A 19,967-nucleotide genomic window follows, 5' to 3' on the forward strand; every position below is an offset into this window, starting at 1 on the left:
AAATGAAGAAATGTGGAAATAAACAAATACATAAATGTACAAATGTTAAAATAAATAAATAAATAAATGCAGAAATATATGAATAAATAAATGTAGAAATACATCAATAAATAAATACATGCATTTATATAGAAATAATGTATTTATTATTCATTTATTTATCTATACAATTATTTATGTGCATGCGTATTTATTTATTTATTTATTTATTCTTTTTTATGTGCATTTATTTATTTATACTCGTCATTTTTCGTCCTCCATAACAAACAGCTTTTGCCTGATGAATAATAGATTAATCAATGATCAAAATAATCGTGAGTTTCAGCCCTAATTCAGAATTAAAACAGGTATAAACAGACACTATGTGGGCTGAAACAGAACCTATGGTCCATATCATATCCTCCACTGTTACAGGTTGCAGGACTAACCTGTGAGAAAGCCGAGGCGACGTCAGGACGCTGCAGTATCTTCAGCTCCAGCAGGTGATTAACTCCTTCCTTCATCACGGCTTTATTCTCACTGTGGAACATCCTCTGATACACACACATCAACCAGGATGTGTCCACCAGAACCCTGCCTGAAAAAAAAAAAGAGATGAAGAAAAACACACGCTTCAAACTGAGATAAATATCTCAATATTCTTAAAATAAAACTGGCTGAAAAATAAAAGAACACCACCTGGATTAAACCAATTAAACAGGTAAAAGCCTCCTATTGGACAATAATAATAATTACTGCACGAATGATCACATACTAATACTAATACTACTTATAATTACAACAAACACAAATCTTACCTTCAGTGTTAGCTGCAGCCGTCTCCACCAGCCTGTTGATCCGGTTGAGGACAGGTCGAACCACATGGATCTAAACGTGACATTAAAAGCAGGTGAACAGAATGTTTTTGCAATTAATAAAGACTTTATGTAGCCTAAACTAACTAATCTGCCTTATATATCCAGTTTCACTGGCTACTGAATAAAAAAAAAAGCCACATGCTCTCACTTTAAAATTTATTACGTTTACTCACAACAGTTAAGGGGGCAATTACGGATGCTGTGTTATAACAGAGCAGCACAGCGGTAAAAACAAAGGATCGAACTGGACTGAGCTTAAAACAGTAGATGCTCGTTAAATAAGATCAAATCCCTGTCATGCAGATCATCATCAGCTACCGGAGCCCTGAGAGAGCACAATTGGTCTTGCTCTCTCTGGGTGGGTATAGTAGATGGTGCTCTCTCTCCTCTCATCACTCCTAGGGTGATGTGGATCAGCACAAGGCTGCATCTGTGAGCTGATGTATCAGAACCGAGTCGCTGCGCTTTCCTCCGAGAAAAATGGGAGAAAATTAGAAATAAATCTTTAAAAATAGTTGAAATACAATCCAGAAAAGGGATGAGCCTTAATATTTGTAAAAAAAAAAAAAAAAGCACTATTTTCAGTTATTCAGTTATTTAAACAAAAAGATACATTTAGGCTATTTAATTGTTGAAAGAGAGACAATGTAATTGAGTAAGAGAGTACATTCCACTTAATTATTAATTAATGAGGAAAATAAAAATCTTCCAAAATACTTGGTACAGTAGATCATAATACAATAACAATATTTACAGAACAAGCAGAAAATAGCAGCGAAACTGGATTCAGAACTGAAATAATTTAATACTTCATACCTGATTCTCTTCAAGAGTCTCCAAAACAAGAGCGTAATCCTCCCAGAACCCCCGAAGCTCTAAACTCTGATCTGGAGTCCATCTGAACAGGCTTTCTGTAGAGAATAACGAAACACAGTCATTAGTAGATTAGTAGATTAGCATCATTCATGTGCTTTTTTTAAATTTATTTATTTAACAGATTTTAACAATCAGCTGATTGGTCAGAGCAGAGTGGGGCGGGGTTGATTAAAATAAATACAGGAAGAAGGTGGTGGGTTGTGGACTAATGCACATTTCTGTACAGTTTTAGGATTCAAAGTATTTCTCAAAACATTTTTTTTAAATATCAGAGCAGAAATTAAAATTTTCCCAATTCAAATCAGACTCGGAGGAAAGCGCAGCGACTCGGTTCTGATACATAGGAGTGATGAGGGTGAGGGGAAAGAGCGCAATCTACTGTACCCACCCAGAGAAAGAGCAAGGACTATTGTGCTTTCTCAGGGCTCCGGCAGCTGATGGCAAGCTGCTTGACCAGAATTCGATTTTCTACCCTAGAACCCACACTCACCTGGATCTCCTACTCCAACCTCCACCTTCAGCTCCTCACACATGGAGACGCATCTCTTCAGCAGGAACAGGGCCCTCCTGCGGGACACGCCGTCCCGGTGCCTCAGTCCAGCCTGGACCACCCTGAAGAACGTTCGGCACTGCCACGGATCGGGCTGCAACCCGACACCCTGCTGGTGCTTCATCAACACTGTCTGCTCTGGGGTGAAGAACAGGTGATCCGATAGAGCAGTCAAGCAGAGCAGCACTCGAGACGTTACACCTGCAGCATCTGCATCCTCAGCATCAGGACCAGAACGAGCATCCTTAACATCTGCACCAGCACCAGCATCCTTAGCAACCGCATCCTCAGCATCAGGACCAGCACCAGCATCCTCAGCATCAGCACCAGAACGAGCATCCTTATCACCCGCATCCTCAGCATCAGCACCATTCTTCCCATGATGCTGAAACCAGCCCAGCAGATCCGTCCAGAGCTTCTGGAGCAGCACGGTGGACGAGCCGGACTTCAGGGCCGTGAACCAGAGCTGTACGATAATTCTGGAGGCCTGAGCTTCTGCCAGATCTTTAACACCACTGAGAGTAGAAGACAGTATTCTCAAAGCTAAGGGGGCGGAGCAGCTGTGTGAGGTAGTGATGACTGACAGCAGGACAGCCAGCACCTCTATGGAGGTATCAATGTCCAGGTGGTCGTGGTGGTCAGGTGTGGTGAAAGCAGGTAAAGCGAGGCTTGCGACTTTCTCCAGAAGACAGTCAGAAGTTTGGACACTTAAGCAAACGGCAAGGAGTCCACACACAGCATGGAGAAGCTCCTTCCCTAATAAAAAAAAAACAACATTTAAAGAATGTTGATTAAAAACAGGCTTTAAATAATTCAGGACAATTACTCAATAATGGTATTTATCAAAATATAAAATATTTTAATGGTGGTATAATGTTTAGACTAGGGGGCTACCATATTGTATTGTGCACAAAATGTATCATGACACAGTAATATCAAAATTATAAAAATCTATATTGAAAAAAAAAATTATATAGTTGAGGCTTATATACTATATTGTATCGCACAGTTTTCGTTCATGATATATTATCAATATTGAATACGGGTATTGATACTAAAAATAGGCACTTTAAACTCTCTATGACTCAAAGTGGTTGCTATGGTGTTGCTAATGTGTTGCTAAATCCTTGCTAACCTGTCCAATATGGTGTTGCAAAGTGGCATTGATTTATTGTTGCTAAGCGTTTGCTGGTTGATTTCTATGGTGCTGCTAAGTTGCTTTCTAACCCATCCAAAGTGTTTGTTGCTAAGTGGCTGTTAAGGTTCTGCTAGGTGGTTATCCTGGTATTATAGTTGTCATGCTATATTGTTGCTAAGTCATTGCTACTGCAAACAATGTAGTGTTGCTAAGTGGTTGTTAAGTAGCTGAGATGGTGCTGCTTAGTGGTCGCTAATGCATCCAATATGGTGATGCTAAGTGGTTGTTTAGGGCTTCCTAGGTGGTTATATTGTTGCTAAGTCGTTGCTAAGTGGTTGCTAGGTAGCTGCAAAAGTTGCTATGGTTACAGCTGTTGGGTATTTAAATATTGCCACGTGGTTGCTATGGTATCCCACAAGGTGGAATGAAATGAAGGTTGATTAAACATACCTCTGCTATCTAGGCTGCCTCCAGCTCCAGCTCCTGGTTCTGGATCTGGTTCTGGTCCCTCCTCCTGAAAGTGGGCGTTTCCAGTGGAAATCCTCCTCAGAACCGGAACACACTGCTCCCATATCACAGCCTGGGTTCTGCTGATCAGAAGCTCCCGGGGCATCAGCTGATCAAAGCCCACAGGTGGGTTTATTACCTGTCCCAGCGCGGCCGTGAGGGACTCAACCCTCTCCACCTGCGGCCACGTGGAGCCGGTCCAGCAGAGCGAGTCCAGAACCCGGTCCAGTCTGTCCGGACACTGAGAGATCACCGCGCTCAGGAGACACGCGGAGGAAGAAGAAGATCTTGCTGCTGAAGAAGACATGATAAAAGAAGAAGATGCGCTGCTGTACTGCTGCTGCACGAGAGCCTGAAGATACCAAAACAAACCCACGTGGCTCTCCCGCTCTTCTTCTACGGCTTTTTCAGCGCAGCGCTGAGCTCAGCCTGCTACTGCCTCCTGCCGGTAACAGCAGGAACTGCACCTGATAAAAACTCCATTACTACAGATACAGCTCTGGGAAAAATGAAGAGATCACTACAGTTTCTGAATCAGTTTCTCTGATTTTTCTATTTATAGGTTTATGTTTGAGTAAAATTAACATTGTTGTTTTATTCTATAAACTACAGACAACATTTCTCCCAAATTACAAATAAAAATATTGCAATTTAGAGCATTTATGTGCTTTATATTTATAAAGTTTTCTGAAGAGTTCAGAAATCAATATTTGGTGGAATAACCCTGATTTTTAATCACAGTTTTTTTTCATGCATCTTGACATCATGTTCTCCTCCACCAGTCTTACACACTGCTTTTGGATAACTTTATGCTGCTTTACTCCTGGTGCAAAAATTCAAGCAGTTCAGTTTGGTTTGATGGTTTGTGATCATCCATCTTCCTCTTGATTATATTCCAGAGGTTTTCAATTTGGTAAAATCAAAGAAACTCATCATTTTTAAGTGCTCTCTTATTTTTTCCAGAGCTGTATATATACTAGTACATCTAAAAGAAATTGAATATCATTAAATGCTATTTTATTTCAGTAATCCATTTATAGTTCAGTCATTTCTTTTATTGTTGATGATTATGGTAAACTTTGTACAAAAAAGTATTAAGACCATTAAAAAAATAAATAAACCGAATAAAAGTAAAACCCAATTAAAAGTAGTCAAAGTAAAACTGACACATTAGTACAAAAAGATAATACAAATATTTTTCTTTAATAAAAAATCTATTATAACACCTGTAGAGAGTATATAGAGAAAAGAAAGAAGAGAGAGAGAGAAAATATAATACACAGGTAATGCAGTATAAAACAAAAACACACGCACAAAGTCGCTTATAATCAAAGTATGTCTTTATTTACACTATTGATCGATCGTTCACATTGATTTCCTTTCACTGAAAGGACAGGATTTGGGGTAATTAAAGGGTAACAGACTCACCGCTGAATGAACACGACTTTAAACCTGAAATAAACAGCAAGACGTGGTAAAACTCGGGTGTTTAGGCCACACCTGAACCAAAAACTTTAAAGACTTCTTATTTGATTTAAAATAACTTTTATATAATTATACATATATAAAACTACACTCATTGACAATAAAATAATGTCCAAACAAGCAGATATATAAATTAATACAGGTGTAATTTTAGCAATATATGGGCGAGTCACCATCCGTGCACCATGCAGTTTGATTTAATGCCCGTCAGTGTGTCTTCGCTATCGTAATGACGGGAAAAGTACGCCTTGCTCGGCTCGAAACACGCAAAAGGCATGTATATACCAATTCTCTTAATTAATGATGGGTGTGGTTCATTTTGAGCGTAACGTGAAATAAACCAATTGGCATGTCACTTGCTCATCATTCCCTTTAAGAGCACCTTTAAGGTGCACCCTGCCAAGGTAGCAATGAACGTCTGACTGTTGAGGTTGCTGTATATACCGTAATATATAGTTTCACATTTTGAACTGAATTACTGGAATAAAGTAACTTTTCAATGATATTCTAATTTTCAGAGATGCACTAGTATGTCATCAACTTACTGCAGTGTTACTGTTTTTGTCAATGAGTATATAGTGATTTTTAGACCCAAACAAACCTAAAATCATCAGTATTAAGTGAATGAATGCGTGTGTGCTGAAACTGTGACCCACATCCAGCATATGGAGAACAGAGTGGGGGTGCAGGGGTTTATAAAGCTCCTTTGTTGGATGGTAATTATACATTAAATGAGTGCATCAGTAAAGCTTCAGCGGCTTTTGTTGGGGCTCCTGTGGAATTTCACGCATCAGCAGGAAATGCAGAACACTTGACCTCCGTAAGCTGCTTTACATACTTCACTCAGGCTCTTCTGAGCAGAGAAGAAACTGGAGAAACTCAGTTTATACTCAAGGAAACATGGATTCACAGTAGCTCCAGACAGAGAACAAGCTCTGGTTCTGGACTGTGGTTCTCGCCCCCTTTCACATGTGATACTTTGGTTCCGACCCAAACAAGGCAGGTGTGAAAACACCCTTAATATAAACACATGAGTCTCTGCTATTAAACACTATTTTACACCATTAATAAATGTTCTTAAATGGTTCGAAGAGGAACTTCTGCTGAAAAAGCTGATATTTTTCAAGGTGGTTGACCAACATATCACTGCCCAAAACACATGCTTTGCTGGTTTAAGGTGGTCTGACAGTAGCTGAAAAAAATACCAGTGTTTAAAACCCCAAATTTGCTGGATCTTGTAGGGTGGACTATGGTTTAAGGTGGTCTGATGCTGTTGTAAAGTGGTCTTATGCTGTCTTAAGGTGGTCTAATGCCTGTTAAAGGTGGCCTGGTGCTGGTTGACCAACATACAAGTATTCAAAACCTTAAATTTGCTGGATCTTGTAGGTTGGACTATGGTTTAAGTAGATGCTGGATTAAGGAGATCCAATGCTGGTTTAAGGTGATCTGATGCTGGTTTAAGGTGGTTTGGTGCTGGCTAACCAACATGCTAAAGTTCAAACACAATCTGATGCTAGTTGAAGGGAGCCTGATGCTGGTTTAAGGTGGTGATGTGCTGGTTTAAGGTGGTGATGTGCTGGTTTAAGGTGGTCTGATGCTAGTTTAAGGTGGTAGGGTGGTCTGGTTCAGGTTTGACACTGTTGTGGACTTGGCCAACTAGCATGCCAATGCTCAGAGAACAACATATGCTGGTCTGGTGTTGTTTAAGGTGGCCTGATGCTGGTTTAAGGTGGTGCAGTGCTGTTTTCAGGTGTTCTGATGCTGTTTTTCGGTGTTGTGGTGCGGGTTTAGGTGGTCTCATGCTGGTTTAAGGTGTTTTGGTGCTGGTTGACCAGCATACTAAAGTTCAAACACCATCATATGCTAGTTTAGGGTGAACTAATGCTTTTTTAAGGTGGTCTGATGCTAGTTTAAGATGGCCTGGTGCTGATTTAAGTTGGCCTAATGCTGGTTAAAGGTAGCTCAGTGCTGGTTTAAGGTGGTGTGGAGCTGGATGACCAATATACTAAAGTTCAAACACCACCATATGCTGGTTTAAGGTAGTCTTTTGCTAGTTTAAGATAACCTCATGCTGGTTTAAGGTGGTTTGATGCTGGTTTAAGATGGCCTGATGCTGGTTGAAGGTGGTCTGATGCTGTTTTAAAGTAGTCTTATGTTGGTTTAAGGTGGTCTGATGCTGGTTTAAGGTGGAATGATGCTGGTTTAAGGTGGTAGGGTAGTCTGGTTCAGGTCTGACGCTGTTGTGGGCTTGGCTAACCAGCATAACCAGCGTGCCAAGGCTCAAAGCACAACATATGCTGTTTTGGTGCTGGTTGACCATTAAATTAGTGTTTAAAATCCAACGTATCTTTGTTTTTTGATGGTCTGATGCTGGTATTTAAGCAGTGCTTAAGAGTCCAGGACCTGTATACCTTTCTTCTTTTGGACCGTTCTCCACTAAAATCACTGCCAAAGGTTCTTTAAAAAACTGGAAACAGTTCTTCTGATCAGCGCTGCTCCACAGAACCATTTCTCTTGTTTTGGCGAGTTTTTTTTAGGAGTGTTGAGTTCTGGTATTGTCTGCAAAAGCAGAGCTCTCTCAGAGTCTCACAGAACCAGCTCCAGGAACTGCTCGTCCTCCAGCAAGTCCAGGGCCAGGCAGTTGGTGGAGCGCCGGCCGTAGAAGGTGGGTTTTTGGGGGTCGGCGCCGGTGCCGAGTCCGAAGGTGTAGCTGCGGGAGGTGTTGGGCAGGGTGGAGAGCAGGAGGGGGCGGGGCATGAGACGGACGTCGTCCAGACTGTGACTGTGTCGCTCAGACGAGCCTCGGGTTTTCCACTTCAGAACCTGCAGAGTGAAGAACAGCAGTATGATGGTTAATCTCATGATTATTTACTCCAGCCAAGTCCTGCTGGAAAATAAAATCCACATCTTCATAAAAGTTGTCAGCAGCAGAGGGAAGCATGAAGTGCTGTAAGATTTTGACTTGATAATAAAACACAGTGGATCAACACCAGCAGATGTTGCACATGTTTCTCCAAACAATCACTGATCATCAGTAAATTTTACATTTCATTTAGGAAAAATCGAGGGAGCAGAGTCTGGAGGAAGAGTGGAGAGACACACAGTCCAAACTGCTCGAGGTCTAGTGGGAAGTTTCCACCAATCAGTGATGGTTTGGGGAGACATGTCACTTTTATGGAGATGCAGATTTCATTTTCCAGCAGGACTTGTCCAGCACACTGCCCACCCTGCCGAAAAAAGTACCAATTGGTCTTATACAGCATTATAATTTTCTAAGAGCCTGATCTTTGGGTTTTTTTTCATTGCCTATAATCCATAATCATCAAAAGTAAAATATATAAATGCTTCAAATAGATGTGTGTGTAATACATCTATATAATATGAGTTTCACATTTTGAACTGAATTACTGAAATAAAGTAACTTTTATTATACTTAAATGTGCTCAGTTGAGATAGATATTTTGTGTAAATATTAACAGAATTTATATATTACTATGAATTTGACCACGTTTTGATTTAAAAAATTTATCAATCCCTTCTATTGTGAAGACGTTCGTTTATTGTAATAATTCACTCAACGTTTAATATTTTATAAATGTAAATGTAAATTGCCTAAACCCATACATCACCCAATGCCTCTTCCAAACTACCCCTCCCATTTTTTGTAGCATTTTTTAAATTTGAGCAGAGGAGTCAGCAAAAATTTTAAGTCTTTAGTTATACTTTATCTTTATCTCATGTTTATTAGTTTTAGCAATGTAACAACCATTCGCTACAGTGTTTAGGTTATATTGGCCACAAACACCTTATAAACTCGAGTTGTGAGACACAATTTATACAGCATTTACTGCATTTTACCTACTATTAATTTATTTAATTTGTTTAAGTTATAATTTGTGATAAGCCTGTCTCTAATAATAATTAAATAAATAAATGCTATATATTAAATACATATTATACATTTTACTGAAAATACTAAGACTAAATTTAAATCTAAATGAACACTGTTCACCATATCAGGTATATGGAGGTGACTGACCTGTTCAATGGAGTCACATGGCTTCTCTTGGTCGGCGGTCGTCTGGAAGAGGTTTAAATGGATGGCTGGAAGAGAGTAAAATGAATAAAACAAAAATGCACTCAAAAAACACCTTATTCCCAACTCAACAGCCCTCTATCACATCTTAAAAGTACTGTACAAAGCTTCAGAGCGTGTATATATATATATATATATATATATATTGTGGTAGGCCCCTGGGGTTAGGGGCGTGACCACTGTGACCCGGAAGGAGGAAGCACACAGAGATACACAGACACGGGGATTAAATGAACTCAAAACATACCTTTATTGGCTTTTAACGCCCTCCACCACACCCAAAAACAACTCAAAAGAACATACTATGGCCCAATGGGGCTCTAGAGTTTCATAGTCTCTTTTTAAAGTGCTGACTACGAGTCCGCGCAGCCTCAGCCCTCGGCTCCCCAGTCAAAGTCCTCAAATGATGGCGGAGGCTGAGTATATATGCCTGTCTCAACTGGCGGCTCAATCAGCCCTCATGCGGGCCAGCTGAGACGGGCATGGCTTTGCGCTCTGGCGTGGGGCGGACCCACAACTCCCCCGCCTCCTCACGCCACAATATATATATATATATATATTGCTGTGAATCACAGTAGTGGGACTACATTTATACTACATTACCACAAGGGGGCGCACTTGCACATCGTTTCAGTTTTAGCCAGAAAAATAAGCTTAATGTTTATCCAATACAAAAATAGCTGAGAGATGATCCTATTGAACAGATCTGAACTTTGGGCATAAGATAAGACAACACTTTATAGCAACACTATTTAATAGGATGGTCCATAAACCACTGAAGTCGTGTCGTCATTTTGTAGTCGGCGCTATGTTTTTTATGCCCATATTTGGGGTTTCGTGTCCATGTTAAGAGGTGTGCACACTTTAATCCTAAATATCACTGGATCCTCTGAATTTCGAGATAGTTTAATGGTAGTAATTAGAAAAATGCTAGCTTTAAGATAATGCACCAGCGAACTCTGGCCGGATCACGTTTTGGATTATTTTTCTTCTTCACAGAGGATAATTAAAGTATTGAAACAGGTGAAAACTCTATCAGTCTGGTGATGTGGAGCAGTGTAGGCTGTGTTAGAGCTTTAAAATGCAGATAATAAGAGGAGCAGCACTTTTCTGCAGGTTTATTATTTAATTACGATCATTAGTTTATACTAATTTAAACACCTAATTTCGAATAATCGACTAACAACTAACTAATCAATAAAGTATCAACGAAATAACTATCGCTGAGACGTATGGCTAAGTGATACAGCAGGAAAAAGTAGTAGAACAGTGTTACTCCAGAACCATGGAGCTAACCCAGCTAACTGAAGAACTATAGAATCTAAAACATGTAAAATGCAAAAAAAAAAAAAAAAAAGCTTCATAAGGGTTTTCTTTCCACTGAAACCTGTTATAAGGACAAACCTTAACGTGCCTTAATGTACTAAAACAATGAGCCAGAAACACCAAACCTCTATAATTTATTTCACTGCATAATAAAGAGGGTAAATGGTAAAACGTGTTACAGCGTTTAAAGCTGGTTCTGGGGTAATTCTGGAAGCCATACAAGGACTACAGATTGACAGTGAACTTCAGTGGTCTACTGATGATGCCTCGTAGATGCTCAACTATCACTCAACTAAAGGTCCATTAAATGCAACAGAATGCTCACAGGATTGTTACATCTGCTAATTGTGACCTTTGTACACTTATTTTCTACACAGTTTTAACAGTGAGAGATACAGTTTAAAATAAAATTCTGAAAAGCACATAGTACAAATTATATTAGTTTATTTGCATTTTGCAGAGAGAAATAAGTATTTGATCCCAAACCAACCATTAAGAGTTCTGGCTCCTACAGAGCAGTTAGACACTTCTAATCAACTCCTTACCTGCATTATTAAAGACATCTGTCTTAAATTGTCACCTGTATAAAAGTATAACTCCTGTCCACAGACTCAATTAATCAGTCAGACTTTAACCTCTACAACATGGGCAAGACCAAAGAGCTTTCTACGGATTTTTGAGGTAAAATAAAAGTTAAATAAATGTAAATCTAGGAGAACCTGGTGAAACTCTTTAAAAGATTTTTCCAAAGGGCTTTTTACCCATCAGCAAGTTTTTCTCACCTGCTGAGTTTATTTCTGAGCTGAGGGAGGGGCAATCCACGGACACGCCCTGAAGAAGCTCCGCTAGTCTCAGTGTCTCCTCAGGATCATCCACTGAAACTTCTCCAGGCCCGTTCACATGCTGCTGGAAATCTGTAAAGAATTTAAACACAATACAATAATATACTTTGTAATTAGGATTGGGCGATATGGACCTAAAATAATATCACGATATTTCATGGTATTTTAGAGATAACGATACTCTTGGTGATATAACAAAACACTGAAATAAAAGAAATATTTAAAGAATACACAGAGCTACTGCAACAAAATGAAAATTACATTTTATTATTGCATATGATATGATTTGGCACACCCCCTAACTAAGAAATGATGCAGAATATCATGATACTAATAATAATGCACTCCAAATATCTCTATATATCCAGGATTAAAGTAAAATAAATGATGCTGGACAGATATCATATTTAATGGGCAAATGAGAACAGTGTGATTTTTTTTTTCTTTTGCTAAAAACAGTAAAAAAAAAAAAAGTATTACCCTGATGTGATAATTAGTGGTGGGTGATATGGCACAATATTTCAGAGTATAATATCGTTCACGCTATTCAAAAATGTTGGCGATATTATTGTGTACGATACTATAATTTCTAGTTTAATATCAGTATGTCAGCTATTAAAATGTCCTGCAGAGTTTGTCTAAAAGGAGCATCTGAAATAGGAAGCAAACAATGGAGGACTTGATAAAAAATAATTGCGATTAATCGACTAATTAAAAAAAACAATTGCAGTATAAGTCGACTACTAAAATCCTCATTAGTTACAGCTCTAATAGATATAATCTGTATTTTAGCTGTACAGCTGTTGTGCAGCAATATTCTGCCTGTGAGGAATGCTGGGGGATGAAGAACGAGACAATACCTCATCCTGTAACTCCTGCAGTTATGAGAGGAATGTGAAGAATCCTGCAGCTTCGTACTTTTGACGAATGAACCGAATTCCTGATAAGCTGCGTCTCACAGTGTACTATTTGTGCTATTTGACATTAATCACTGCTCCCAAAGACTGAAGGGTCAGGTCACACAGAAACTTTCAGAAAGATTCTGTATCTACTGTAACTGTAGATTAATTACAGAGCAGTATGGGTACAACAGATTACAGTGCTGTTGATTCTGTATCTACTGTAACTGTAGATTAATTACAGAGCAGTACGAGTACAACAGATTACAGTGCTGGTGATTCTGTATCTACTGTAACTGTAGATTAATTACAGAGCAGTACGAGTACAACAGATTACAGTGCTGGTGATTCTGTATCTACTGTAACTGTAGATTAATTACAGAGCAGTATGGGTACAACAGATTACAGTGCTGGTGATTCTGTATCTACTGTAACTGTAGATAAATTACAGAGCAGTACAGGTACAACAGATTACAGTGCTGGTGATTCTGTATCTACTGTAACTGTAGATTAGTTACAGAGCAGTATGGGATAAAGGGAACTGTGACGGTATCTCCTCCTCACCTTCGTCGTGCCACTCCTCCTCCTCGGGGCGTGTCTTGCTGCCGGTGTCGATGCCGGACGTGTGGGATGATCCGTGACTGGCAGCCGAGCTGAAGGATTTCTCCGCCCGTCTCAGAGGCTCCTCCTCCTCCACTGACACCATCTCCACCGATACGCTGCGCTGCCGGCCATCCGCCTCGATGCCCGAGCTGCTGGTGGAGTGCCGGGACAGGAGGGGGCTGCCGTCGCTGCTCAGGGGGTCCGGGTCCATATCGTCACTGATGTACGACTCCCGGTATCGCTTCTTTTCTGGACAGGGGAGAAAACATAATACATAGGGCCTTTAGCGATTAGCATTAGCCGCTAACTGCAGCGCTTGCGGTGCATAAATGCGGCCCGATAATGTTTTATTCCATTTAGCTTGTTTTAACACGGTAAACATGCAGACTACAGTCTAAAAAATAACTGACTCTGAATGGCGAAAGAGCTAGCACTGCAGATAGCCACTAATGCTAATGCTGCTGCACCCAGCTATAGTTTAATGCTGAAGAAACATCCCTGAAAACTCTTCCTCCTGCTTTATAATGCTGTACTTCAGGCAGAGTGGCTTTTGCCGCTCCTTAATACCTGACTGGTAGAATTCATACATAAGGCGCACCGTCGATTTTTGGAAAAAAATTAAAAGTAAAATAAACATTGTAGTTTTATTCTATAAACTACAGACAACATTTCTCCCAAATTCCAAATAAAAATATTCTCATTTAGAGCATTTATTTGCAGAAAATGAGAAATGACTGAAATAACAAAAAATATGCAGAACTTTCAGACCTCAAACAATGCAAAGAAAACAAGTTCATATTCATAAAGTTTTAAGAGTTCAGAAATTAATATTTGGTGGAATAACCCAGTTTTTTAATCACAGTTTTCATGCATTTTGGTTTATTCTCCTCCACCAGTCTTACACACTGCTTTTGGATAACTTTATGCTGCTTTACTCCTGGTACAAATATTTAAGCAGTTCAGTTTGGTGGTTTGATGGCTTGTGATCATCCATCTTCCTCTTGATTATATTCCAGAGGTTTTCAAATTACAATGTAGAAAATAATACACATAAATAAATAAATATTAAATGAGAAGGGGTCCAAACATTTGACTGGTAAATTCTGTACCCATGGGGACCTGCTTTTATAAATGCAGCGTATAATTAAAACGTTCACTCCAGTATTGAAATTGAAAGGTGATAGTTACTGGTATCTTTTCACCGTTAGCCCGACCGGTTTATCCGGTCCAGCGATCAGTCAGTCGCCTCCTGTTGTCTACGGCTGTAAACCGCATACAGCCGGAGCCAGCGGCCCGACCGACCCGCTCGATCATCATACTGATAAAACCATCACACTAATGACTCACTACAGCACACAGCATCACTATACAGCACAGGATGTGCTCCAGCAAATAACCAGAACACACACTCATTCACGAGGACGTCCCTTACTATACTAAATTGTGCCCAATTAACCCTTTTTCCTTTCTAGTGTCATGCGACTTATTAGTGTTACAAGGCCTTAGGATATTCAACATGCCACCTCATGGCAAAGAACTCTCTAAGGATGTGAGAAACTGAATTGCTGCTCTCCACTGTAAAAAAAAAAACTGCCTAGGCCAGTAGTTCTCAAATATTATCTTATTATTTGATCTTATATTATCTAAAAAGTTAAAGTACCACCTAAAAGTCATCCAAAGGAAAATATGCAAGCAAACTAAGAGTAAAAAATATGGATAAAAATGCAATGTGCAATAATGCTTTTGAATGTCAGTGTGAAACAATAAATTCATGCTAATAACATATACTACATACTAAGTACATGACATTTTTAGAATGTTCTGCTTTTATCCAACAGTGACAATACGTCACTTTCTCCTAATAAAATCAGCCAAATTCTTAAGATACAGGAATTGCACCTCCCCCGATAACCACATGCGTTTTTTTTGTAATACTTTGTTTTTGATACATTAAAAACCTTTATTAAATGTACCACAGTTTGACAACCACTGGCCTAGGCTATAAGAAGTTAGCCAACATCCTAAAAAACTGAGCTAGAACACAAAGTACAAGGTGAAATAAGGTCACACAGCAGTTTTCCAAGATGGCTTTCACTCAGGACAGGCCTCTCCAAACCAAAAAAGTTCAGCGTAAAATCCATATGTTGCCTTCAAAAAATAGATGCATGAGTGCTGCCAGCATTGCTGCAGAGGTTGAAGAAGTGGGAGGGCAGCAGTTCTCAGACCATAAGCCACACACTGAGGCATCAACTCTCTCTGCATGGCACTATCCTAGAAGAAAGCCTCTTCTAAAGCTGATGCACAAGAAAGCCTGCAAACTAAAATTTGTTGAAGACAAGCAGTCAAAGAGCATGGATTGTATGGATTAAATTAGACACTAAATAACACACACATGCTTACCCTCGTCCTGCTCGAGCTGGCGCAGGTGTGTGAGGGCGGGCTGCAGGGTGAGGTAGAGGCGGTGGCTGCTGCTCAGGTGAAGGAGGAGGTGGCGCGAGCGGAAAGCAGAACCAGTATAATACACCAGTTTCCTCGCCGACGGCAGACCATCCGGCTGGATCTCAAACTTCTTACCCTGAAATAAAAATAATAACAGACCAAAAACATTATTACTGATCTAACCGATTTAACCTCATGTCTAAGTAAAATATAACTGCCTTTAGGTAATATCTTTAAAATAAATTTTATTATTAAGCATAGTGTCTTGTACGTTGATCTAATTGCAAAAGTAAGATATGTAATTAAAACATAAATAAAAACTACTTATAACACTGAAAAAATAGCATTAGTTACCCCAATTCCACTCTCTAACTATAAACTTTACCATGAAATATAATTATTAAAATTATTGGAAGACCAAAATTAAGTTTGCTCATTAGTTTTTCTGTATACTTGATCTTATTGTAACTGTAACCTGCTACAAACCCATTCCTGTCACTTTAATCCCTGTTACTCAAAACATAAAAAGTACCAGGAGTGAGTGCCAGTAACAGGAGTGAGTGCCAGTAACAGGAGTGAGTGCCAGTAACAGGAGTGAGTGTCAGTAACAGGAGTGAGTGTCAGTAACAGGAGTGAGTGCCAGTAACAGGAGTGAGTGCCAGTAACAGGAGTGAGTGCCAGTAACAGGAGTGAGTGCCAGTAACAGGAGTGAGTGCCAGTAACAGGAGTGAGTGCCAGTAACAGGAGTGAGTGCCAGTAACAGGAGTGAGTGCCAGTATATTAAATACACTCATCATCATTCATTATTCTGTAGGTAGACGTAGATACTAGGGCTGTCCCTAACGATTATTTTTTAAACGATTATTCTAACGATTATTTATTTCGATTAGTCGACTAATCTATTTATTGAGAAACATATTTAAATAATTATTATTTTACGTTTTAAAGCAAACGATAAATTACTATATTAATATATAATAACAACAACAACACAAGCCTACTAAACCAAACCCCACACTTATAATCACTTACATGTACAACACGTTTAGATCTTTAACGCTAAAAATGGTAAGCTCCCATACACCACAACCGTGTGTTGCACTGTTTTCTGGGACCGCTAGATTTTGTGACCACTGGCAAGTAGTTCTCAGCAGACCGGTGCACTGGCCGATTCGAAACGTGTTCGTTTCTAATGTTTACCCCGACTGGCCAAAACGGTTCAGTTTAGGGCTGAGGGTAAGGTGTAGGTATAGAAAGCTTCTGTTTTGCCAATGAACGCTCATAACCGTGAGCACTGGTCACAAAATTCCGACGGTGACAGAAAACGGTGCAACACCGCAGCGCCGACGGCGCTAGCTAAAATAACTTAAGGCAGCTAGCTTAGCTAAACACCTGAACTTATGAATAATGCTACTGTTTCTGGAATCTGCGAAATGCCATGCACAAATATAAACCAAAAATTTATAATTTCTGCCTGTGGCAGGTTTAAAACCTTTGGTAGACAGCCTTAAGTCTTTTTAAGGACACCCGCGGAGACCCTGATGTAAACGGTAACTTACTGTGTGACCCTGTTGACATAGTGCTCCTGGATGTTTGCGCTTCAAGTCCTTTTGCACGTATGGCAGAGGACCACATTGTTGCCCTTTTGCGTGAAATGCTCCCAAACTTTAGATGCCCGCTGGCGTTTTTTTTGTAGCTGGAGATTGCTCTCCGGAGTCCATGCTCTCCTCTGCCCGAACCCGACATGACCCGAGGTCCGACCCGAAATCCGACCCGGGCTCCAGAAAATAGTCCGAGATGTAGGCGTCTGTTTTTTAATTATATTTTTATGTAAAAAAAAAATAACGAAAATAACGAAAACTGAAAGTGAAACTAAACTAATTTATTTACAAGCGCTGTTTTCACTACCGCAGTTCTACAGCGGGGGTGTTGTGCCGATTCTGTCCGCGAAGCGGGAGTCAGATTCAGCAGAGAGTCGGATTCGGCACAAACGCGGCGGCACCTCGCGGTGCGCGGTGTCAGTTGTAAGCGCTCGCGCTAGCCGCAAAATACGGCAGAAAACACTGAGGGAGCTGCAGAATTATGTATGGGACTAGAATATGAGCTCTCACCAGAACAAGCAAATCTCTCTCTCTCTCTCTCTGTGTGTCTCTCTCTCTCTCTCTCTCTCTCTCTCTCTCTCTCTGTGTCTCTCTCTCTCTGTGTGTGTGTCTCTCTCTCTCTCTCTCTCGCACGTGAACTCCTCCGCGTTTGACTTGCAGAACTGTGTTTAGCTGTTCTTAAAAATCATTTTAATTAAATAATAGTTCTATGCTTCTATGTTACCGTGTTAATTAACATAGTTCTGATCATATTTACGACGCGCCGACGCACGTTATGCAAATCGATGTATTTTCGTAATCGATGACGTCGATTATGTCGACGCGTCGCCCCAGCCCTAGTAGATACTAGGGTTTAATAAAATACTTCTGTAGAAGTTAAAGGATTAACTCAAGCTTTTTACTCTTTAAGTAAAAGTGTTTTTTACTTAAAGTACTGGTTGCAAAACTACTTAAAGTATAAAAGTAAAAGTAATGTAAAATGGGGGAAAAACTAAAGCCATTAAGGTCAACACTGATTCGAGCTGAATGTGAAAGTACCAGAAATGTGAGTCGGCCCACGTTGGTCCAGGGGAAGTCGTACAGCAGCTCACGTACGTTATTCATCTCCTACGATACAGAAAACAACGAACAGCAGTGTTAAATTACAGCAGCAACTGAGCAGTCACACTGAAACCTGGCTAAAAATTGAGCAAACCGGCTACCTTAAAAAAGTTAAGTATAAGTAAACTTAACTCCGGTCTTACACTATAACAAAAATAAAAAAGTTAAATCAACTTCCTTTTTAGTTGTAATAACTTGATGTTGTAAGTTATGTTAACTTAAGTTTTCTTTACCCATTACTTAACTTTTTTACGGCAACCGGTTTCCTCAAACGAGGCAGGCTGAATGAATCAAAATAAAAAAAACAAAGTAAATGAAGAAGTGCAGGCGAGTGGGTGGTTTAATCCAGACTGAGCTGTTTTAACTGGGAGTTACAGGATCAGAGGAAAGGAATCCCGGACCCTGCACATTCCGGATCACCCGGCGGACACTGGCACGCTCATCACCACTATGACGCATTTACAGACATCATCTTCATCATAAACACCACACTCCTCACCCTTCTCCTCCTCACACTCCTCCTTAACCCCTAGACACACACACACACACCTGATAAACCTGCATTCCTCGCAGGGTGAGTCCCAGCAGAGCCGAGCCTTTCTCCTCCCGCTTGTCCTGCAGGAAAGATAAAATGATGGACGTCCGTGAGATACAGCCATCACCCACACCCTCACTCAGCAGCTCCACAATTACAGGAGACAATACAAATACATCTGTTTCAGAACACTGCCACTATGATCCGGATATCATTGGTTCAAATCCAGTTTATGCAGCTTGCCATCAGCTGCCGGAGCCCCGAGAAATCACAATTGGCCTTGCTCTCTCTGGGTGGGTAGATGGCGATTTGGGCTGCTAACTGTGTTACCCCTGAAATGTACAGAGCAGGCTAAAAGTTTGGACACACCTTTTCTTTTCCAATGTGTTTTCTGTATTTTTAAGACTATTTACATTGTAGATTCTCACTGAAGCATCAAAACTATGAATGAACACATGTGGAGTTTAATGTACTTAACAAAAAATGAGCTGATCCTCCACAGTCACCGGACCTGAACCCAATCCAGATGGTTTGGGGTGAGCTGGAGCACAGAGTGAAGAAGGCAAAGGAGCAACAAGTGCTGATAAACACCTCTGGGAACTCCTTCCTTCAAGACTGTTGGAAAACTTTTCATTTCAGGTCACCACCTCTTGAAGCTTATTGAGAAAAAGGCTGTAAAAGACTTTCAGAGACCTTCCGACAAGACGATGACCCTAAACATATAGCCAAAGCTACAGTGGCTTAGATTAAAGGATATTCATATGATAGAATGGCTCAGTCAAAGTCCTAAAAGATCTAAATCTCATTGAGCTTCTATTGAAAGACATTAAAAAACTGCTGTTCACAGACAATCTTTATCCAACCTGGTTGAGATTGAGCTGTTTTGTAAAGAAGAATAAAGCAAAAATCTCAGTCTCTACATGCACAAAGCTGGTGGAGACAAACCCCAAAAGAGACTTGCTGCTGTACCTGCAGTAAAAGGAGGCTCTTCTAAGTGTTGATACAGGGGGAATGAATACTTTTGCACGTCACTCTTTTTATATGACTTTTCAGGAGCTTCTTGCACCTGCACTTTAAAAGCCATCAGTAAATCTGCACACACTCTATTAAAC

At 40.0% G+C, this 19,967-nt stretch overlaps 3 protein-coding genes across 4 annotated transcripts in view; 1 reads left to right on the forward strand and 2 right to left on the reverse strand.

The window, feature by feature from the left end:
• The window catches only part of tarbp1 (TAR (HIV-1) RNA binding protein 1), a 32,449-nt gene extending 28,095 nt beyond the window's left edge, over positions 1-4,354 (reverse strand). The window contains exons 1-5 of the mRNA XM_022682064.2: positions 3,872-4,354; positions 2,224-3,039; positions 1,674-1,768; positions 798-867; positions 429-577 (exon numbers count right to left, since the gene is read on the reverse strand). Of these exons, the coding sequence (XP_022537785.2) occupies positions 429-577; positions 798-867; positions 1,674-1,768; positions 2,224-3,039; positions 3,872-4,235 (1,494 nt within the window). The 5' untranslated portion in view covers positions 4,236-4,354. The remainder of the gene's footprint in view (positions 1-428; positions 578-797; positions 868-1,673; positions 1,769-2,223; positions 3,040-3,871) is intronic.
• The window catches only part of fam184b (family with sequence similarity 184 member B), a 276,012-nt gene extending 262,922 nt beyond the window's left edge, over positions 1-13,090 (forward strand). The window contains exon 20 of the transcript XR_007429454.1: positions 13,038-13,090. The gene's annotated coding sequence lies outside the window, so the exon portion shown is untranslated. The remainder of the gene's footprint in view (positions 1-13,037) is intronic.
• zgc:172136 (FERM_F1_FRMD1 and FERM_C_FRMD1_FRMD6 domain-containing protein) overlaps positions 5,251-19,967 on the reverse strand; it is a 28,048-nt gene continuing 13,331 nt past the window's right edge. For both annotated transcript variants that reach the window (XM_022682065.2, XM_022682066.2), the window contains exons 8-14: positions 18,870-18,935; positions 18,258-18,326; positions 15,580-15,754; positions 13,141-13,428; positions 11,618-11,749; positions 9,453-9,517; positions 5,251-8,236 (exon numbers count right to left, since the gene is read on the reverse strand). In XM_022682065.2, coding sequence (XP_022537786.2) covers positions 8,000-8,236; positions 9,453-9,517; positions 11,618-11,749; positions 13,141-13,428; positions 15,580-15,754; positions 18,258-18,326; positions 18,870-18,935 — 1,032 coding nt within the window. In that variant the 3' untranslated portion in view covers positions 5,251-7,999. The remainder of the gene's footprint in view (positions 8,237-9,452; positions 9,518-11,617; positions 11,750-13,140; positions 13,429-15,579; positions 15,755-18,257; positions 18,327-18,869; positions 18,936-19,967) is intronic.

The sequence above is a fragment of the Astyanax mexicanus genome, chromosome 25 (genome assembly GCF_023375975.1).
Source record: "Astyanax mexicanus isolate ESR-SI-001 chromosome 25, AstMex3_surface, whole genome shotgun sequence".
NCBI lineage: Eukaryota > Metazoa > Chordata > Actinopteri > Characiformes > Acestrorhamphidae > Astyanax > Astyanax mexicanus.